General features: G+C 47.5%; 1 protein-coding gene across 1 annotated transcript in view; it reads left to right on the forward strand.

The window, feature by feature from the left end:
* CACNA2D4 (calcium voltage-gated channel auxiliary subunit alpha2delta 4) overlaps positions 1-21,358 on the forward strand; it is a 121,146-nt gene that overhangs the window by 43,875 nt on the left and 55,913 nt on the right. The window contains exons 19-26 of the mRNA XM_033514695.1: positions 1,462-1,523; positions 2,216-2,283; positions 2,400-2,445; positions 3,892-3,989; positions 6,159-6,252; positions 7,218-7,313; positions 9,495-9,622; positions 13,543-13,623. Coding sequence (XP_033370586.1) covers positions 1,462-1,523; positions 2,216-2,283; positions 2,400-2,445; positions 3,892-3,989; positions 6,159-6,252; positions 7,218-7,313; positions 9,495-9,622; positions 13,543-13,623 — 673 coding nt within the window. The remainder of the gene's footprint in view (positions 1-1,461; positions 1,524-2,215; positions 2,284-2,399; positions 2,446-3,891; positions 3,990-6,158; positions 6,253-7,217; positions 7,314-9,494; positions 9,623-13,542; positions 13,624-21,358) is intronic.

The raw sequence follows: 21,358 nt of genomic DNA on the forward strand, positions 1-21,358 counted from the left end.
ACCACCAAGTGATATTCTCTGGGGGTGTCACAGTCCTCTGGAAGATCCTGCACACTAAGAGAAATAACTTCATGGGAAGGGCTATTTAAAAATTGGGATGGACCGCCCAGGGAGGTGGTGGAGTCACCATCCCTGGAGGTGTTCATAAATGACTGGATGTGGCACTCAGTGCCATGGTCTGCTTGACAAGGTGGTGACAGGTCAAAGGATGGGCTCGGTGACCTCAGAGGTCTTTTCCAGCCCCAATGATCCTGTGATTCTGTGTGGTCCTGGCCCAGCAGAAGACACTGTTGTTCAGCAGTAGGGTTGCCACGCATGGAGAGAGAGGAGGAAAGGGGTTAAGCCACCTGCCACCACCTCAGCTAACAACATCCTGAATGCCCATCACACCTAATGATATCCCCATCCCTGTCAGCACAAACCTGGTGCACACTGTGGAGCTGGAGCCTCTGTGCCTCGCTCCACTTCCAGGGCTGCTCAGCTCAAGCAGGTTAGAGCAGGCTTTCCCTGGGGAACACTGAGTTTTCTGAGTTTGCTCCTCTGTCTCCCACACACATCCTCTCACCTCGTTCTCAGACTGGTCTAGGATTTTAAACATATTAGGGTTCATATACTGGCATAAGGCTTGGATAGAAACTTTCCAGAAACTTTTCTCCTTTGGAAAAGCGTTCCACTGAAATCAACACTTTCCTACAGGAAAAGGCCAGTCTGGCAAACAGATGAAGTTCTGAAGCAGCTTTCAATAATCTGAAATGTCTTCAGTTGAAATGTCAGTCTGAAAAAAAATATTTGCATGCGAATCAAAATGGCTTGGATTTGAAACAGCACTTTTCTCCCAAATTGAAAATGTAAATTTTTTTAAAGAGATTTTTTTTAACAAAATTGGAATATGCTAATGTTTTGTCCCACTTTGGCGTGAAAGTAAATGTCAGGAGTATCAGCATTTCCCACAGGAGTGGGGAGACTTGGCCCTGGCTGCCCACCCACGCAGAGGATAGGTTTGTAATTCTGCCTCTCCTTCAACTCCACCCCTCCTTCCTATCTGCCCTGAGCCCCCCTCCTGCTGGAGATGATGATGATGATGATGATGATGATGATGATGATGATGATGATGATGATGATGATGATGATGATGTGCAGAGCTGTCAGGGAAGAGCAGAAGAGCAGTAGGGCCCCGGCACTTGTGCTTGGAGGCAAGAGGGAGGGCAGCTTCCCCCCAGCCCTTCCTGCAGCCGGTGCAGCCCTGGAACAAAGAAAGGTTTATCTGAAGCCCTTGTTGGAAAGACAGAGTGGCTGCCTGCATCCTGAAAGTCTGGAGGTGCTGGATATGCTGAATACTGACACTCATCCCAGCCTCCAGGCAGGGTGTGAGGGATTGGTTTGCTCAGCCTTGGGGACATTATCCCAGGTCCCCATCATTGCTCTGCCTCATGGTCTCTTTTATTCATTCTCTTCTTTCAGAAACGGGTTCTCTTCCTCACCAATGATTATTTCTTCACTGACATCAGTGGCACACCCTTCAGGTGAGCAAGGATTCGTAGCACCAATACAGTGTATCTAGAAGTCTGATCAGGGACAGCAGATCAATCCCTTTTCTTCATAAATCTTGCTAAAGCCATGAGTAGAGCAGCAGGAATAACTGACTTCTTTGTTCCTATCGCCATTAAAATATTATTTGGGGTAAATTCAAAAGGAATACTATGATTTACCTGAAATTCAGAGTCTGAAAGCTATACCTTAGGTAAAGCACATTGTTTCATTTCAGAGAAATGAGGCAGTTTAAATTTTCATTTCTACTGAATACAGTATACAGTTCTGGTGTATGTCTTTTAAAAAACCCCAACATTGCTGTACACTGAAAATTATAAAACAACAAATGACAAACGAAGCAAATTGTGTGGGGGGAGAGGGGAGGGAGGGGTGTTGGTTTTATTCCCCCAGCTGAAATGGTTTGAAACTGGCAGAGATTTGAGAGATGTTATCATTGACCTGAACCTACAATGCTGGCCAAAAAAATTGTCCCCAGCAATGTCTCGTAGCTCTACAGACAGGTTGTTTAGCTCCCTGTGCTGAAGTCAGATCTCACTTAATCCTCTTCTGATGATGTTCTTTTCTTTAATAGCTGTGGAGGGAGTTAATGTCTTTAAGGGTTGTAAGTGCAGGGAATGACCCCTTTCCTTGCTGACAAGCCCTCTGTTTTCCTTCTTGCCTGCAGCCTGGGTGTTGTGCTGTCCAGGGGGCACGGGGAGTACATTCTGCTGGGGAACACTTCAGTGGAAGAAGGTGGGTTGCTCTGGAAGGGACAAGGGAGCTACTCTGAATGTCACCACTTCTCCTTCAGAGCCTGCATGTGTCTGTCTGCTTCCTCACTGAATACCCCATGTGCTCTCTGCTTTCAGGTTTGCACGACCTGCTCCAGCCAGACCTGTCTTTAGCAAATGAATGGTAAGTGGAGGAAATCCTGTCAGTGACACAGGACTTTGTCATGGTATTTGGGCAAAGTTCCCAGCAATCTGGTTTGAGTTCAGCACCCTCTGTGGCCCAGGGAAAAAGCAAAGCTGTTCAGGGGCTGTACCTCCAAAGACCTGATTGTCTCCAGGCAATTGAGCTTCGCCTCCTCCTTTGGGAGATCCCACCAAGACCTGGCACATTCCTCTCCTAAGAAACAGCTGAGATTTATCCTCAGGTCATCTGTGCTCAGACTTACTTTGTTCCTCCTCGTGCTGCTCAGAATTGTCTTACAAAACCTACACTATGTCAGACCTGTTAGGGAATTTTGTTGCAAGCTCAGTGAGAGATTGAAGTGCTTTTTTAAATCCTAGTTTATTTTTGGTTGGCATCCATCTGAACTGAGCCTAGACCTAACTTCTAGTGAACACGGAGGTGATTTATGACCCCTGTTTCAATAGCAAGCAGAACTTATGGTTTTGCTTGGTTTGGATCTGAAACAGGGTGAAGCACGGCACTTTCCATTTATTGCTGTGAGGTTTGGGGTTTTCATGAACCCAACATTCAGTCCCACTCAGTCACATGAACCCAGGCTGTACCAAAGCCAAGATAACTATATTCAAGCAGCCCTGCACCCCTTCTCACCTCTCATTACACTGTCAAGTTTCACAAGCAGCACATTTGAGACACAAACAGCGACTTCTCCTTCTACTCCTGACTTCAGGTGTCAGCTTACCACACTTTACATATTCATTTCTCTTAGACTTTTCTCATAAATCACTCCTTTCAGCCCCTTTATGAGTTTTAATTCTCTCTTATAACTCCTTCCTCTCCCTTGTCCTGACAATGGAGCAGTCAAAACTGGGAGCAGGATTACAAGGCTGGTTTCCTTTATAGCACAGAGCATTTCTAATACATTCTTCCACTTCTCCCCAAACTGTGTCCTGAGGCTCCTGCAGATGTGTCCCCGTGGGACAGCTTTTGTTGTCGCCATATCACACTGCAAGACCATTCCCCACCTCACATTTTGTTCCTCTGTCTCTTATTTTTTCTGTTCTTGGTCTGGTCTCACATTGCCCATGACCCTCTGCTTTTCAGGTCTCTCCATCACACTGTTATTGCCTGTACAGGCACAAGAACACATCTTGCACAGCATCACCCAGGAAACCGCTGGCAGATTTAGAACAGCTCTGTTGCATTGTGAGCTTATGCTGGAGAGCACAGCAAACCCTCCTGAGCACAGCAGTCAGGTTAATTGGTGTTTGGGTTTGACTTTCAGCCACACTGTTCAATGTAGAGTGGGCACAACACGCAGCAATGGTAAAGACTTTGCAGAGCAGGGTTTCTTGCTGGCTTTCTTTTTGCAGTTATTATCATGCAGGAGCATTTGTTTGACTGTGGTTTCTCTTTGCCTTTTTGGATTTCTTCTCCCCTTCCCACCAGGATTTACTGCATCACCGACATCGATCCTGACCACCGCAAGCTCAGCCAGCTGGAGGCTGTGATCCGTTTCCTCACTGGAGAGGAGCCCGACCTGGAATGTGAGTCCCAGGCACTGCAAGTGCCCTGCTGGGGTTTTCCTGTACCCATCACAAGCGAGAGGGGACTGTGACAAACTGATTGGTGTCAGACTGAGCCCCTGTGGCACTTGCTGACACAGGCAGGACTGAACTCAAGCCCAGATTAATTCACAAGTGGAGACTGAACTCAAGCCCAGGTTAATTCACAAGTAGAAATGAGCTGAGGATCCACCTCCTTGTCTCTGTCAGAAGATTTTTTCCATTTCAAAGCTGACATATAATTCAACTTTTTTGGAGGTCTCAGCATAAGAAATACTGGAAAGTGGAAGGCTTCAATAAAAAAGAAAAAAGAGCTTGGCAGGGGCTGCACACCAGGTTTAAGACAAACTGACTGACTGGCCTAGAGGGGGCAATGGCAGGAGAAGCCAGAAAAAGTGCTGGGACAACTCTGTTTCCCTGGGACACCAGGCATCATCCTCCAAGGGCTCACAGTGCCCTCTGGAGAGATGGGTTCTTTCAGAACAAGGATTATTAATTTTGTTTTCCAAACACAGCAGGTAACTGATCCAGAAGAAAAAAATGATTACAGGATTATTATCTTTCCTGCTCCCCCTGCTGCTCATCCCTTGCACCAGGTCCCATTTTCCTGCAGCTGATACAGCACCACTGGAGAGTGGTCTCTGTCAGGGGGCAGAGATGAGCAGCTGTGCATGGGAATTCCTTACAGTAATTTGGTTTTAGGATGTCCTTCAGCCCCCTTAGTTGAGCCAAGTACAAGCTTCTGCATGTAATGCTGCACCTGAGAGGTACAAACCTTAGGTGCAAGAATGGGAATCTTGTAAAAATCCAGTAATCCTTCCCCTCTTGCACAATGTGAGCAGACCCCTCCCGGCTGTCCTTGGAGTAGGCTGGAAAGAGATGTATGAGTTGAAGAGGCCAGGGAGGAGGAAAGTTTCAGGAGAGCTGACTTGGAGAAATATGCAGGCTTGGAAGTGCTGTGAAGGAAAAATAAATATGATTTGAACACATGAATCCTAGACATGGGGTCCTGAAGAGGGAAAGATCTCATGGCGGGCTCTGATTTTGAGGCTTGAATAACAACAGCTATGGAGAGAAGGATCCTGAGATCTGTGACAAAGAAATTTGGGAGAACTTGAGCTAAAACATTAAGGGACACCTGGAACATCAACCCAGAAAGTTTCAGCACCAGAAACACTGAAAGGGTGGGTCCATCTAGAACAGCACTGAAAGGGACATTTCTGCAACATGTTCTCAGAGATTAGTGCAAGCAGGGCAATACAGAAACAAAGCAGGTCAAAGAAATGGGGTTCTGGGTCATGTCATTTAGCACATGATCATACCTTGAACTTCCCTAATCACTTCTTAGCTCCAGTCCAAAGTGGATTAGACTGGTAGCCTGGACTGGCTTGAGCATCTGGTGAAAACCAGGACAGGAAAATGTTTTGTCGCTCACAGGAAGGAAGGAGGGCTAACAGAGAAGCCAGTGAGCAAAGGGTTAGAGGAGAGGCCATAAAAAAGTCTCTAGTGGTTTTGAAGGAAGCTAGGTGAGTGGAAGGTGTTGGCTGGAATACAGGATACCCAGAAGAAAGGTCAAGGCAGGGATTTGAAGCAAAAGCTGTGGACAGCCTGTTCAATGAAATTATTAAGTGACAGACTAATGAATAACTTCATTTGAAATCCTCTCACTTGCCCACACTTGTGTGGACACCACCCTTCCACAGAGTTTGCAGGGGAACTGGTCTGATGATTTTGGACATTAGGAAGAAATTATTCACAGATAAGGGTGATTAGTACTCAGAACAGCTGCCCAGGGAGCTGGTGGAGTCACTGTCCCTGGAGGTGTGTAAGGAAAGACTGGAGGAAGCACTGAGTGCCGTGGTGTTGGGTCATAGGTTGGACTTGGAGATCTCAGAGGTCTTTCCCAACCTCATTGATTCTGTGATTTTGTGATCCTGGCTTTAACATCTACTCTTGTGTTTTCCACCACCCAGGTGTTATGACCTCTTCTCTGCCCTGTAATGGGAGGCTGCTTTTTTGTGCCACATTGATCCCCTGTTCTGGATAGGCAGATGCTCCTTACCAAGAGACTCTCTAAAAGAAAAGATGTTTTCTAGGGAAAAACACGTCTTTCTCTCCTGATTTTTGTTTATCTTTTTTTATCATCCTTAGGTGATGAGGAGTTGGTCCAGGAAGTGCTGTTCGATGCAGTGGTCACTGCCCCCATGGAGGCCTACTGGACAACATTAGCCCTCAACATGTCCTTGTAAGTGTAGGAGACATAAATGTGGGTAGAGCACCACTGAAGATGCATCTCCAGATGCTATGGGCTTATGCAGTGCCTGAAACAGTCACAAACTTCGGCACAGCATACAAGAAACTGTAGCAATAGCTCAAAACACTGATATAAATAGCATCATTGCTTTAGAAATAGATTGAAAAGTGTCTCTCAGGAGTGAACTCCAGTAAGCTTGGCCTCCTTGGGAGAGTCTTTAGTTTGGTGAGGGTTTTTCTGGTGGAGAAAAGGGAGCTTGGTCTTGTCTCTCTTGGTGGTACCTCCAGGTTGAACCTCAGGAAGAGAGTGGACAGGCTGGCTTCAGTAAACAACTTTGTATTTTGTTGTTTCCAGTGAGGCACCTGTTGCTGGTGGTGTCTTGTATCACATCACACAGATCTTCTTTCAGCAGACAACGTGTCACTTACAGATACACATGGCCACTGGACTCCTGTCCCCGTTTCAGCTCCCTGTATCCCTATGCTAACAGACACTGAGCTAGTGACAATCCTGCTAGGACCCCCAATGATCAGCACAGCTTTAAATAGCTACACCAACTCTTTGGTCACATTCTGCTACCCTGGCCATTCTCTGCATCTCTGATCCAGCCATTCTCCTTCTGCAGTTCCTCTCCTGCACTTCAGCCTTGTGAGACTAGCCTGGAGCAGGGCTAGCAGGGGCAGAGGAGCTTATGGCCTACTTAAAAGACACTGAAATAAACAGACTTCAAAGGTTTAAGTCTGAGCACTAGTCTTAAACTTGTCAGTTGTCAGCCAGTTGCCATTAGCAGGGAGAAGCTGCTATCACTCCTGGTGTAAATGAGTTCTATTGCAAATGAACCTGGGACCAGGTCTCCAGTGGTGGCTTCAAGTTTGAAAGGCCCTCAGCCTGGGGCAGGGATCGTGGCTGTTCTTGTGAGAACTGTTTGCTTCTGCATGTGTGTTTCTGTTGCACAGGGACACCGAGGCAGGCATTGAGATGGCGTTTCTGGGCACTCGGGCTGGACTCATGAGGAGTGCCCTGTATGTGGGCTCTGAGAAGATTTCCAACAAGTAAGTCCCTAAACTGCATCAAGGAGTTTTTGTCAGTGTCTCTGAAAGGGCAGCATGAAATCAACACCAGCCTTAGAAATGCCTCTGGGGAGATAGAATGGAAAGAAGCAACACCTTGATGGCATTAATGCTGATTCACAGAATAAGGGTAGGGGGCCTTCTTCTTCCTGTCCTTCCTCTTTTGAGTTTTTCTTAAAATACAGTCCCAAAGTGCATTCATTTGAATGAAACCCTTCAACCATTCCCTGACTTCAGTCAGCTGACACAGAAAATGCCCACAGTCCCTACATATCCCCAGGACCATTTTGCAGAGCAAAGGCTCTGCACTCCAGTGCCCCAGCAACATTCCAGCTTGGCTGTGTTTGATCTTTCTGTCTCAATTCCTCTTCCAGATTTATGCTGTTCTGCCTCTCACCCTGCCCACATGGCAGCAGCACCCCAGTGCCTTGCAGTGAGGCGTTAAGCGATGTGACTGACATCTGTCACATCCCATCCACTCTCTTGTCCTCTCCCTCAAGGCAGAAGTGTGTGTGCACTGAAGGGCTTTGACGTGGAAAGGGTAGTTTGCATTCTGTTGCGTTTTGGATACGCAGGCTGCTGCATGCTGCTGTAGGAAAGGACAGGTCACAGAGGCACACCAGCAGATGGAACAGAAAGGGACCATGTGGGTGGTGGTCATTAGCTTCTTGGCAGCTGTTTCACTGTCCCCAAGTTCCCCAAACATGAGTCCTACACTCAAGCTCTGCTGTGCCTGAAAGGTGACACTCTTCATGTGTTTGAGGCAGGCTGAACAATTCAGAGTAGTCAGTTTCTGGCAACAAGGGAGAAATGCTGTGTGCTGCAGGAGGCTAATGTGACAATTCCTGATTCCCCACTGCTCATCAGGAACAGCGTTCAATGCTTTAAACCGTCACCACTCTGCAGAGACAGACCCCCACATATCCCACAGGAGATATTCTGCAATCCCCTGAAATGAGGAACTATCATTAGGTCAAAACATACAGCAAAACAAGAGCCAGAAAACAAAGGGATTTTCCAGGCAAGCTGTATGAACCTCCAGGGAAGCAAATGACCTGATTTTCGTGAGGTCTGTCATGAGCACCCACTGCCTGTTGTGCCATGCTCCTGGGACACATCTTCATGCCTTCAGAAGCACCTCTTTGCTCAAGCACTTCAGTTCCTGCCTCTCTAGGAATCACAGAATTTGTTAAGGGATGGGAATGGACCTTAAAGATCATCTATTCCCGACCCACTCTGCCATGGGGAAGGACACCTCCCACTAGACTAAGTTGCTTATCCAACCTGGCCTTGAACACTGCCAGGGCTGGGGCATCCGCAACCTCCCTCAGCAACCCATTCCAGCTTCTCACCATCCTCACAGCAAAATATTTCTTCCCGGTATCTTACCTAAATTTCCCCTCTTTCAATCTGTACCCAGATTTCGTTTGGGGCAAGCAGCTTGTTTTCATAGGAGCCTTCCTAATCCCCTTTCCTCACCTGCTCCCCATCTCCTGCAGTAACTAAATGGCTACAAGCCAGCCTGCTGCCACCGCTGCTCGCAGGGTGTCATTCCCGGTGTCCCCTCCGTGCAGCCCGGTGTCCCCTCCGTGCTCCCCGATGTCCCTTCAGTGCAGCCCCGGTGTCCCCTCAGCGCTCCCCGGTGTCCCCTCAGTGCTGTCCGGTGTCCCCTCAGTGCAGCCCGGTGTCCCCTCAGCGCTCCCCGGTGTTCCCTCAGTGCTCCCCGGTGTCCCCTCAGCGCTCCCCGATGTCCCCTCAGTGCTGTCCCGGTGTCCCCTCCGTGTTCCCCGGTGTCCCCTCAGCGTTCCCCGATGTCCCCTCCGTGTTCCCCGGTGTCCCCTCAGCGTTCCCCGATGTCCCCTCCGTGTTCCCCGGTGTTCCCTCAGTGCTGCCCCGGTTCCCTCCCGGCCCTCAGAGCCCGCCGCCCGCCCGGGGCCGCCGCGGGCCTGGCCGGGCCAACAGCGGCACCTGGCGGCGGGCGCGGGAGGCGCGGGGGCGCGGCCGCCCCTGAGGAGCGAGTGAGGGCCCGGCCCTGCCCCGGGGGGACAGCGGGGGACAGCGGCCGTACCGCCTGCCCTCGGCCCGGGAAAACCCTGGGTGATAGGTGCCGGGTTCCTCCTATCACCTCCTCCGCGCCCTGATCAAGGTGTTGTCTCCCGGCAGGAAATTCCTGACACAGAAGGACAAGGAAAGCATCTTCACCATGGACCACTTCCCTCTGTGGTACCGCAGGGCGGCCGAGCATCCCCCCGGCAGCTTCATCTACAGCATTGTCTCGGAAGATGATTCAGGTAACCCCAGCCTGAACACAGAGCAATCAGGGGGAAAGAGAAAAAAGGTTTTTCACACTTTGCATCCCACACGGCGCCCATCCCGACCCCTTTATCCCGCCTAGTGGGAAGTGCTGACACCTGCCCTCTTGGCAAGGTGCCTTCGCAGCAGCGAGGGGCAGAGAGCTCATGGCCAGGATGCTGATGATAGCTGGAAGATGGAGCTGCGGGGAAGGCAGGCAGGAGCGAGTAACGCAGGGCTACAGAGGAGAAGAAGGATGGAAATGGAAGTGGAAATGCAGGGTTTGGGTAGATGGAAAGGTTTGGGGAGGCAGGAGCTGGAGGAATACAAGGTGGGGCTGTAATGCACACGGAACATGAGAAGGGAACAGGAAAGGTATGGCAGAGGGAATGAGACACATGGGTGCGGCCAGGCTCGGGAGGGAGCAGCATCAGCCCTGCTGCACGGCAGGAACAGCTGGCACTGGTGAGGGACCAGCACACAGTCAGGAAGCCTAAGTTCAGAGGGTGTCATTTTTTCCATCACCACTTTCCATGGCAGGAAAGGATGGGTTTGTTATGGAAAAGGGTGGAGGGGAAGACTTTTCCATAGCATTGGTGGCCTGCATCCTTCTAATCCTAGTGCTAGAACATGGCATCTCTTGCTCAGCAAAGTTCAAACGCCAGAGGAAAGCAAGGAGTGGCTTTTCAGTATCTCTTGCTTGGGTTGTTGTTTCCTGTGAGTATGCAGGGCCAGCCAGGACCCTCTCAAAGGCTGGAAGAGAGCAGAAGAGCCTAAAAACAAACAAGCAAAACAAAATATTCGTGTGAGACTCCTCCACAGAAGGCAGAAATCCCCTCTGTGCTCCTCCCTGGCCCCTAGCTCTCCATCTCTGTCACAGAGCTCAGCACTGTAGCTGTTAAAGCTTTTTGTGGCACAGTGGTGGGAGTCTGGTGGGTGGGAAAGCAAGCAGCAAAGAGAAGAAAACCAGCCTGGGAGGAAAGAGATGAACCAGGATGTGAAGGGAAAGGAATGGAAGGAGAAAATACTCAAAACCTCTCTCTCCCCAACACCCTTACATCTCACTTAAAAGGCAAGTGTGGAGAGAGGGGGAGAGATGGCAAGAGGAACCTTTTACTCCCCTGCAAGCCATGGCTCTTTGGAATAGAGAGTGGGTTGGAAAACCAGGCAGTGACAGCCTGTGGGACCTCCTAGGGCAGCCATTCCCCAGGCCACAGCAGTCACTGCTGCCTGAACACTGGGGCTGTGGCTTGCCCTGGCTGTCTTAGAAGTCACAGCTAGTTTTGGATAAAGACAGAGCACAAGTAGCTGGCACTGCTCTTTGTTCCACACAGCTGTGGGTCAGAAGCTTTGGTCAATTCCAGAACCCCACTCACCTGGAAACCCTGCAGGCACCTTGTAAGAGGTAGCACTTGGCCCTGAAGACCTGGTGCCCTAAACTGTAAGGGAGATTATTAGTCTTTAGGGATGAGCAGCTGGGCTCAGAGACACTCTGATCCATGGGATCACACAATATGCCTAGAAAGGGTCAGGAAACAATACCCAGTGGTTCACTGCAAAGTAGAGTCCAGGCCCTTCCTTGACATCTGATGAAGTAGAGCTGCCCCACATTTTAGCCAAAATAGGCCACCCAGTTTCTTATTAAATTCTATCAGATGCTGAAGTCTCCTTTTCATGTCTTCCACGAGTCCCCTGCTGTGACAGGAGGTTTTTCATGGCAGATGGACTTCTAATCATCTAAGAAAGAAAACCCCCAAGTGCTCTCTGCTGGGGAGGAAACCAGCAGGAAATAACTGCAATTCATCAGAATCATTTATGCACAGCACCTCCTTCCAGTGTCCAGAAGTCTCAGAAATAAAAGGACAGCAGGGAAGCCTCTGCATGTCAAGTACTACTGTTCTTGCAACCCAGATTTTTCATGTGTTGGGTGGGGTTTTTTTTCCTAGAGATCCTAAGTGTATTTTGCCTCTTTATCCCATCCTCGAACAAGACATTTGAGTTTCACCATAAAGGCAGGACCATGCTCGAGGTGTGTGAGCTGAGTATTTGTTTCACAAGGCTTTTATTGCTTTTGACACACTTGAGCAGGTTAATCTGCCTTTGATCAAAACCCAAAACCAAAATAGTGAGAGCCTGCAGGCTAAACTGTGGTAGGCACTGAGCTGTGCTCTGGACACACACAGAATGATGAAGGCAGACGTGGAGAGCAGTAACAAATGCTGGAGGTGTGGGGAAGGAGAGAATCCCTGACCCATCTGTCTAAGCAAGAGATTTCCATAGAGCATGTGAGAAGGGAACCAGGTGCACACTTCATAGATCAGACTGCCCTTCTGTCCAGTCCTGGCACTTCCCAAAGAGGTGCCCCAGCTGAAGATAATCTAATCATTAAAAAAAAAAAATACATCTGCTGCATGGGCGAGGCTGAAACAACTGCACTGACAAAGAGCTGGGGTTCAGTTGCTTGAGCCTACCCAGCCATGTGATTTGAAGTGCCCTGTGGGAGCTCAGAGATCTGCACAGGGCTGGCAGATGTGGCACAGGACCTACAGGATGCTTACAGCAGCAGCTCAAGGATAATTGGGAGATCCTGGGAGTTTGGGCAGCAAAGTCCCAGAAGAGTTTGTTTGTGAGATGGAGTGCACTCTGGGAGCAGCTGGAAGTGCTGTGCCTGCAGTTTGTAACGCTGGCCTGGCTTGAGAGTCAAACATAAGCCTGGCCTTTGCTGTGCAGGTGTTGTCAGAATTGCCTGTCCTGCTTCTCCTCTGTCCACAGAGTTTAGATGGTGCACTGAGCAGAACTCTCTGGCTGAAGAGAAGCTCTACATGCCCAAAATCGAGGAGGAAAATCCTTTACATTTTATCACAGGATCATGGAACGTTTTGGGTTGAAAGGTGTTGGAGTCAGAGGCACAGAGTGTGTGCCCTTGTCTCTGATACCTGGCTCTGACATCCAAGAAAACACTGAATTTCATATAACACCATGGAAACAACTGTTAAAGTTAAATAAAAAACCTAAAAGTTAGAGTGTGTAAATTAAAAAGTTTACTTAAGCCACTGAGTGAAAAAGTTAAAATTTAGAGTATAAACTAATTTAAAAAACAAAAAACAAAATAAAAAAATTAAAGTGTTGTCTCTTTTCCTTCTTCTCTTTCTTCTTCATCTTCATCTTCTCAAAGTTTTTATATAATAATAAGCAATTAGATAGAAAATATCACAATACAACACACAAGTAAATTAAGTCACTAAGAAAAATAATTTGTGTCTACAATTAATTGAGTAAAAATAAATATAAAAATAAACATAAAAAATAAAAGAACTGCATATTTTGAAACCATTTTGAGCTATTAAAACCAACTTAAACCAAGCTATAGTAAGTTAAACTTAAACAAAAAGTCCAAAAAAAAATACCAAATCTTTTAATTATATATGAATAAACACATAAAAAACAAACAAACAAACCTTAAAAAAAATCTTTCCTAAAACAAAACTAAGATAAAGAAAACTCCTCATAAAAAAAAAGTATCCCAAAGAAACACAGCCCAAAAAAAAACCAAAATCCCACAACAACAAATAGTAAAGGGACCTTAAAAGTCACTTATTCCCATACCCCTTGCTGTGGTCAGGGATGTCTTCCATGAGACAAGGTTGCTCAAACCACCCCCATCCAGCCTTAGACACTTCCTTTATGCTGAGGATGCCACTTTTATCGTGAGTTATAGAGAAGAGGAAAATAAAATCTACTCACAGCCCATTAGGCTGTCTGGAAAGATGCAGCCCTCGAAATTCTGGGATGTTTCAGAGTTGAGGCATATATACACACTGTCCTGGGTGGGAAAATATGTGGGCAAGGTGCTCCTGCTGCATTTGATTCCTTTCTGGGGGTTAAGCTAACCAAAGCTGCTGTCTTTGTGTCTTGACAGAGGGGGGTGGCCTGCCAAAAGTGGTGACAGTGAGCACGGCCGTGTCCGTGTCTGTGGATGGGAAGATGGGAATTGCTGCAGGTAGGACCTCCTGGTTCCTCTTTTTATCTTGAATGAAATGGCTGCATCTCACATCGAGTGTGGGAGCTGGGAGCTGTTAGCTTGTCATTCAGGGGAAGTGACAGCAGCCACAATAGCTTGTGCTATTGAGAACTAGGCTAAACAGAGAATAATGGAACAGGTACTGAATGGCTGACAGGCTTCTGGGAGGGAAATGGGCTGTTTGAATGGAAGCTTTCCCATCTCCAGTGCTGCTGAATTTGTGGATTGAGACTCTTTCTCTGGAGCAGGAGTAGGCTGGGAAGTCCATGCAGGTTTAAAACTTGGCAGTGTTCCACAGCAAAATTGGCTGTGGAACAGGATCATGTTTATGTGTCTCTATTGTTACCTCAAATGAAAAATAACTTCTGCTGGTGGAATGGGCATGTTGCTAGAACTCCAACTCAGACCTATAGATTGCCAAGCTTATTGTTGTATCTGAGCTTTAAACTGCTTTTGGCAGACCTTCACTAGACTGTATCTTCTTTTGGAAAATTCATGCAGCACATTATTTCCAGCAGAACCCCAAAGCTTTTGAAGATTTATCATTTTCTGTACTAATTCCTACTTTATGGAAGTACATTGAACTCAGAAACAAAACAGAGCAGCCATTTAACAAAACAAACCAGCACTATCAGTAACCCTGGCACCATATCCAACTTAACCACTCAGCACAGGAGTACTGGGGTAAGAGAAGATGTGGCTCTGTGGAAATTGTTTTAGACCTGGAAACAGTGACTGAAGAGGCTGATGGGACAGGTGATGGGCTAATTATATGCTGTGATGCAAAGCTTCTTGGAAAAGAATGGTTGGTGGAGCAATATTTCTTGGGAAATAATGGTTGATGGAGCCTTGCTTTGTGGAAAGAATGGCTGATAGAACAGACACCAAACAACTTTGTGACAGGAGCACCCTGTAGAGAGAAGGCCATACAGCAGATGTCTTCAGGTCCCAGAGTCTGCCACTGCATTTTCCTAGGCTGGGTAAGAGACAGGGAATGTTCTTCAGTACTACTAGTCAGTAAAACTATAGCAATTTAACTTCATCTGATGAAGCATTCCTTAATTTCCAGGATTTCAGTAAGTTCAAGCTGACAGTGATACTTTCATCATCACCTGGGCATTGAGAAAGTGCTTATAAGGAAGTGTTATGAAATATAACATTTCACTCTTATGCCCAAAGCCAGAAAATTATTGTGAAGCCTGCCCAGAGACACCTGTGAACAGAGAGGTTTTCAGTAAAGTTCACATTAATAGGTACTTGGATGACAGAAATTGCTCCCAAAACTGATACCAGCTGACCCTGTTATACCCAGCAGAAAATGAAAGAGCATTGAAACCACACCAAGGGCATCTGTACAGCACTGAAATGTTTTTCTTAGCATCAATTTGAGAGGAGAAAAGAACATTTTTTTTAAAAATAGGGGTTTTTTTCATGATCTTTTTCCTTCCCTTTCCTGACCAGAGGCACACAAGCAGTTCATCTGTTTTGTGGTTCAAGCCCAGCTGGAAATTAAGCATCACACAGCTGCTCACCCAACCTCCCTCTCACCCCTCCACCCCAGTGGATTGGGAAGGAGACTCAAAGTAAAACTTGCAGTTTGAGATAAGAACAGTTTAATAATTTAAAATTAAGTAATATTCAAAAATGATGCTAAATGCTGATGATAAAAATAATAATAAATCGGGAAAAAACAAGCAATGCAAGATAGAATTGCTCACCACCCACTGACCCCTGCCAGACCTCTCTTCCCTAACCCAGACTGGTCCCTCTTTTGGGTAACTCCCCCCAGTTTCTGGCCATGGTGTTCTGAGGTGTAGAATGTCCCTTTGGTCAGTTCAGGTCACCTGTCCAAGCTGTGATCCCTCCCAGTTTCCTTTTTTCACCTCCTCACTGGCAGAGCATGAGACAAGGAAAAAAGCCCTTGGCTTAGGATAAACACTTAACAAAAAACCAAAACATTCTCATTATGAATTCAAAACACAGCACCCTAACAGCCACTGAGAAGAAATTAACTCTGCCCTAGCTGAAACCAGGACAATCTGGCACTCAGCATAAATACAAGGAAGGAAACCTCTCGGTGGAAGCACTGAGCAAGTGGCAGGAGGATCTGGCCCTGACAGAGCCATTTCTCTTCTGTCAGCAGCACTTTCCACAACCCCTGTGGAGATTTCCACCCACTCAGTTATGCTGAATGCTGTCTGTGTGGACATGCTGTGAAGGGGCAGGATCCTTTGCAGAGGGTGGAGGAAACAGCAGAGGACAGGGAAATAAATCATGTTAGAACAATAACAATAAGGTGAAAAACCTGTCATCTTTGGAAATGATGCAGAACCAGTTTTCTCACTGGCAACCATGGAAGTTGAGACATAGAAACGAATTTTCATTTGCTTTTGTTCTTTAAAGAACAAGGGGTCCCTGTCTCTAGCAGGTATATTAGGTGACCTGACCACAAGCATCTTCTGCTACCCTCACACAAGGTGGGTGTTCTTCATTCCTGTTTCTTATGCTTTGATGAAAACAGCCCATCTCTGATCCATGGCATGGATGGGCTAAATGACAGCATCAGGGCAAACACTGTCACCCAAAGGCTCCAAAGTTCTTCATGTCCCCAGCTGTAGCCTCCACTGATTTCAGCAGGAGTACAAGGCTTTGCTGAGGTAGGTTCCGTGTGCTGGCTTGGGTGAAAGTTTACACCAGGTTTGGGGGCAGTTCAGGGAAGAAAGAAGTGCTGTATTACCATTTGCTTTGTTTCCAGTAGTGACAATATTCATCATCTGAATCTTTCATACTAATAGTAATTTTTTTTTAAAAGGGCAATAGCTAGTGGTCACACTGCCAATTGAAATATTTTTTTCTTGAGGAAGTCAGCTTAGAGAGTAAGGACGTAGATCTGACTTCATTTCCCCTCGCAGTAATATAATTTTCCTGAATGACTAGATCCTGATTCAGGGGGACTGTGAGGGGCTGCAGCAGAAATGATGCTGGGCAGAGCTGCAACACCATCCTGGGTACAGGAGAGGGGTGAAGGAAGGGGAGGGAGTGTGGAGGCACACAAGAGGCAATCAGAGCAGAATGGGATGCAGATTGTTGTCATTGTCATTCTGATAGCATCAGCCCTTACTGGGATTGATACCATGGTAACTTAGTTATGATACTACCAGAAGTTTGGTACCCAGCACTGGCTCCCAGAAAGCCAAATATCTAGGTAGACTTGTAATTTCTAAATAAATGCAGCCACAGTTCTGTAAAAGGGGAACAACAGAGACTTTTTTGAGTGCCCCTATAAAAGAACAAGCGGTATGAACCGGCCTGTCATTCTGCCACTGATCATTACCGTCACTTGTTTGACTTGATGGTGCTTGAGGGGATTTGTAAGCACTTTGAAATGTTCACTATGCATGCAGTGAAAAATTAAGCTCCAGGATTTACAGCCATGCTCATGGGGAGGGAGCACCCCCAGTGCCCCCACAGGGAGAATGCCAGTGACAGGGAGCATTGGGCCCCTTTTCTTCTGGCAGATGAATGGCAGTCCCCAGCCAGGGCAGAGTAAGGCAAACTGGTAAAATCAAATGTCCAGGAAGATGACACAGGTCTGGCTGCTGTCAGGGAGTGAGGGAGCAGTCAGATGGCATTAGAGAGCTGCAGACTGGAGGGCTGAGGGAAGGGATGGATGGGGAAGCACAAGGGCCTCCTTCCTCCCATTTCAGACTGTCTCAGCTCAGTGGAAAATCCCAGAATGAGTTTGAGGGGGAGTCCAAGCTGCTGCTCTTGCCATTAGAGATGCTGCTCCACACTCCAGGTGGAGAGGTGGCCAAAAAAGCAGGAGGGAAAGGAAGTGTCCTTTGCCTTGCCCTATCTCACCCCTTTTCATCCATCCCTCTCCTTCCCCCACGGGCCTGGGAGGGGTGCACAAAGGGTTCAGGGCACACACAGATTTCTTGAAGGACATGGTGGAGCTAAGGCAGGGTCCACTCGTGTGAGCTGAGTTGGTGTGGTCTCTTTGGTGGGAAGCCACACAGGCAGCCCTGGCTTGACTATACCTGTTTCTTGGAGTGAATATTATCTACCTGCTATATTGTGCTTTGGCACTTCAAAGCACTATGCAAACATTAAGTAATGGCTGGATGATTAATTATAATTAATTAGAAGGCAGCTATTCTCCTGGGATGTCAGCCCAGTACCTTTCACGCGTGCTAACTGGAAATGAGAACCAAGGAATGGTGATGGCATTCTCCCCAAGCCATGTCCTGCCCCAGATAGCACTGTCATCTGCTCCCTCCCGTGAGTCACTAGCCTGGGGCTTTCTGCTCCTCAGGCTGCGAGGCAGAAATCACATGGAGTTGCTGACAGAAGCTTTTGGTGATTTAAAGCCTCAGTGAAACCGCTGGAATCTGTGCAAGAGTTCAGCTGTCACTTTGGCTTGTGGGTGACGTCTCTTTCATTGCCTGACCTTCTGGCTGTTTGACTTGTGGGGCTGTCAGCTGGCTGCCAGTCCCCACAGGGACAGGTAGGGTTAGGTTCCCTGTCATGTGGCAGGGATGGCAAACACACAGCGGGGCATGCACATGGTGCCCAAGAAAAACAACCCAAATGGGCACTTGGGAGATGCAGGTTTATTTTATACAACACTCTTCTGTTGATATTGGAAGTAGCTGTTCTTACCAGCAGATATTGGACCACAGTGAAATCGTTGTCCCATGACACCAGCAATTCATGCAGATGTATTTGGGGATAGCCCTAGGCAAGCTCAAACCAGGGGCAGAGAAATGTTGTCTCTGTTTTAAAGACAGAGTTTTGGGACACTGAGTTATCAAGCCCAGTATTTTCAGAAACGCTCTATACTCACAGCAGGAGCAGAGTTTAAAAAAAATTTTCATATTTTTTTTTTTTCAAAATAATTTGAAAATCAATCAGTCTGGGAAGTAGGTAATGGGGAGTAATTTTGCCATTTTACCTCTGGTTAAAATGCAGCCTCTGATGGAAGCTCTTCATTTGAAAAGCAATTCCTGGCCAGCTTGATCTCTCTCCATCTCATCCTTGGTCTCCAATTTTGGCTACCTGCTGCCTGCTACCAGCAAGCAGGAACAGGAGGTGCAGGTGGCTTTTTCAGCAGGATTGTTGCTGTGGCATCTTTTCAAGCTAATCTGCACACAATTCTGTATTCCTACAGTTTTGTTGCTTGGATGGATAAAACATTTCAACCTTCTCTCTGGAAAGTGACAGTAGCATCAGTAGAAGCTGTTAAAATACACGGAAATAAGCTCTAATAGCATAAGCACCTTTTCCATGGAAATAGCTGCATATAAACTGGAGAATTAAAATTATTTCACTAGGCTGGCTCAGAAAGCAGCATTAAGATACCCATATAAAATATGAGGGTAGCTGATCTCTTGAATATGTGCTGCAATATTCAGAAGGAATTCTTTCCCTCTTTTTTTTTGTGCCAAAAAAGTTGTCTCACTGCAGAGACTTCTGTGAGTCTCTGAGGCATCACCAGGTGCCTTTATGGAAATCATGGTCTCCCCCTGGCATGCAGTGGTAGGGTGGATAAAAAAAAAGAAGGAAGACAACTCATTTTCAGCCCATGTGAAATGGTCTGGTTTGCCTGCTCTGCCTGATGGCAATCCCCAAAGCCCGAGCAGTTTCTCCCGCATCCATTTGATCCGACAAAATCAGGGACATCTGAACTGGCTGTGCCCTGGAAATGAGTCATGGAAAGTGTTAGGGGCACTCATAAGGCAGAAATGCTGCTGATTTTAGTGCTGCCAGCAGCTGTGCCTTCTCCACCTCTCAGGACATCTGTCTGGAGGCTGTTAGCAGTGGCCACACACTTGGCTGGCCTCTGATGCCACAGTGTCCCCGTGACACGTGAGTGTGCCAAAACCAGTGTCTCTTGCACTCTTCATTCCCCCCTCTGCCTGCCTGCCACCCATTGCATTCTGCTTATACACTGAGCCTTGGGGGACACCTGCAAGCACCCAGGCTGCTTCTTGGGGTGTTCCTGGGGCACACACAAGCTGTTCCACAAGCCAGACAAAACTGAGGTGGTTGTGTTATTTTGTTCTGGCTCTGGTCTTACAAACTTTGACTTTTCTCAGAATTTGGCATCAGTGCTGGGGCCACATGGTTCCCTTTTCAGAGCTGATTATCCTCCAGCCAGGTCAGTGAACAGGCAGAGAGAGCAACATCTGCCTGCAGAACTCCAGATAGATGTCTCCATGCATAGACAGGAACTGGGGACAAAAGGGACAAGTCTATTTTGACCTCAAAGAATACTAAAAATAGTCATGTCAAGCATCTTTCTTAGCATTCTGCTCACCCTGGCTAGACCTTAGCAATTTCCTTTTCTTCCATGGTGTTTGTGCTGTCTGCACAGGCTGTAAGATGTTCAGCATGGGGACCATGCCTCCCCCCTGTGTGTGCAGACATTGTTTATTGCCTTGGGATGAGCCCTTGTCTGGGGGAAACTGAAGCCAATAGCCAATTCTGTAGAGTAAATAAATATTTCTTCATAGTCTCTGCTGAGTGCCTGACTGTACACTGCAGCACTTACCAGGGAAAAAGCTCTAAGGGAGCGAGCCCTGCCGTCCTCAGCCCGTGCAGGACGTGCTTTACCCATCACACACCCTGTGGGTAGGTTCCTGTGCCCAGGCCCTGCCCTCACCAGCCCTTCCAGGGAATTTTCTCAGTGGCACCCCAACAAAAAATGGCAAGCAATGAGTTTTTCCCATTAGGGTTTAGTGAGGCATCTGTCCCAGGATGTCCTCGGCCTGTTCCAGGCTGGAGCTCCAGCCCAGGAGGCTGTTCCTGCCTGTGCCTGGCAGAAATCTTCTCACCAGAGGTTATCCATCTACAGCTCCTCTGATTGCCGTGGTTGTCACTCTTGAAGCGAAAAGAGCCCTTGACAGTGACTCAGGAGAGACTTGCATATAGCTGGATTTTTTAGATTGGCACCCAGCGCCTTTGCCATGTTGCCTTTGCTTGCAAATTATTTGATATCATTTTAATTCTGAGCCGAATTAGAGCAGTGCATGGGTTGCCATAGCAACCATTACCTTGTGCCTTTTGCTCTGACTCATTGCAGACAATTACTCTTGCGCTCCAGGATTCACAGATGTGGTAGGAGAAGAACCACGTGTCGGTCTTTCAACTTTTTTTTTTTGCTTTTAATTTCCTTCCCAGCCTCTCTTCCATTAACTCCTGCCTACCCAGCACCTGCAGGGCCCCACATCCCCGCCCAGGGCTGCTCGTGGGATATTTGAATGCGTAGATAAATGATGTGTGAGGTGGTTTGTGCCTGCAAGTGTGTATGTGCATACCTAAACAGCTGCTCTGCAGTGTGTTGGGAGATCCCTGGGCTCCCTGTGTGCACAGGCACTCGTAACCACACAGCAATTTGCACTTCCTCCTGTCTGTGGTGTTTTCCAGGTAGGTACAGGACTGATCCCTGTGGCCATGGAGTTTTACCCAGGGGCTGTCAATAAGCATTGGGGTATTTAGGGTCATGAATGGTGCAGGAGCTTCCATTTGAAGCTGTGGGAAGATCCACAGACTGCCAAGCAAGTGGCACTGCCACCCCTGACACCACCTAAAACTCTGTGTGAATGCAAGGCCAGCTCATTACCTGTCCATCCCCCCTGCCCCATGTCTTTTATCCAGAGTACATGGGGTAAAATGCTGTTGTCTGTAGCCTTAGCACAGGTATAGCTGATGT

Source organism: Parus major, chromosome 1A (genome assembly GCF_001522545.3).
Source record: "Parus major isolate Abel chromosome 1A, Parus_major1.1, whole genome shotgun sequence".
Lineage (NCBI taxonomy): Eukaryota > Metazoa > Chordata > Aves > Passeriformes > Paridae > Parus > Parus major.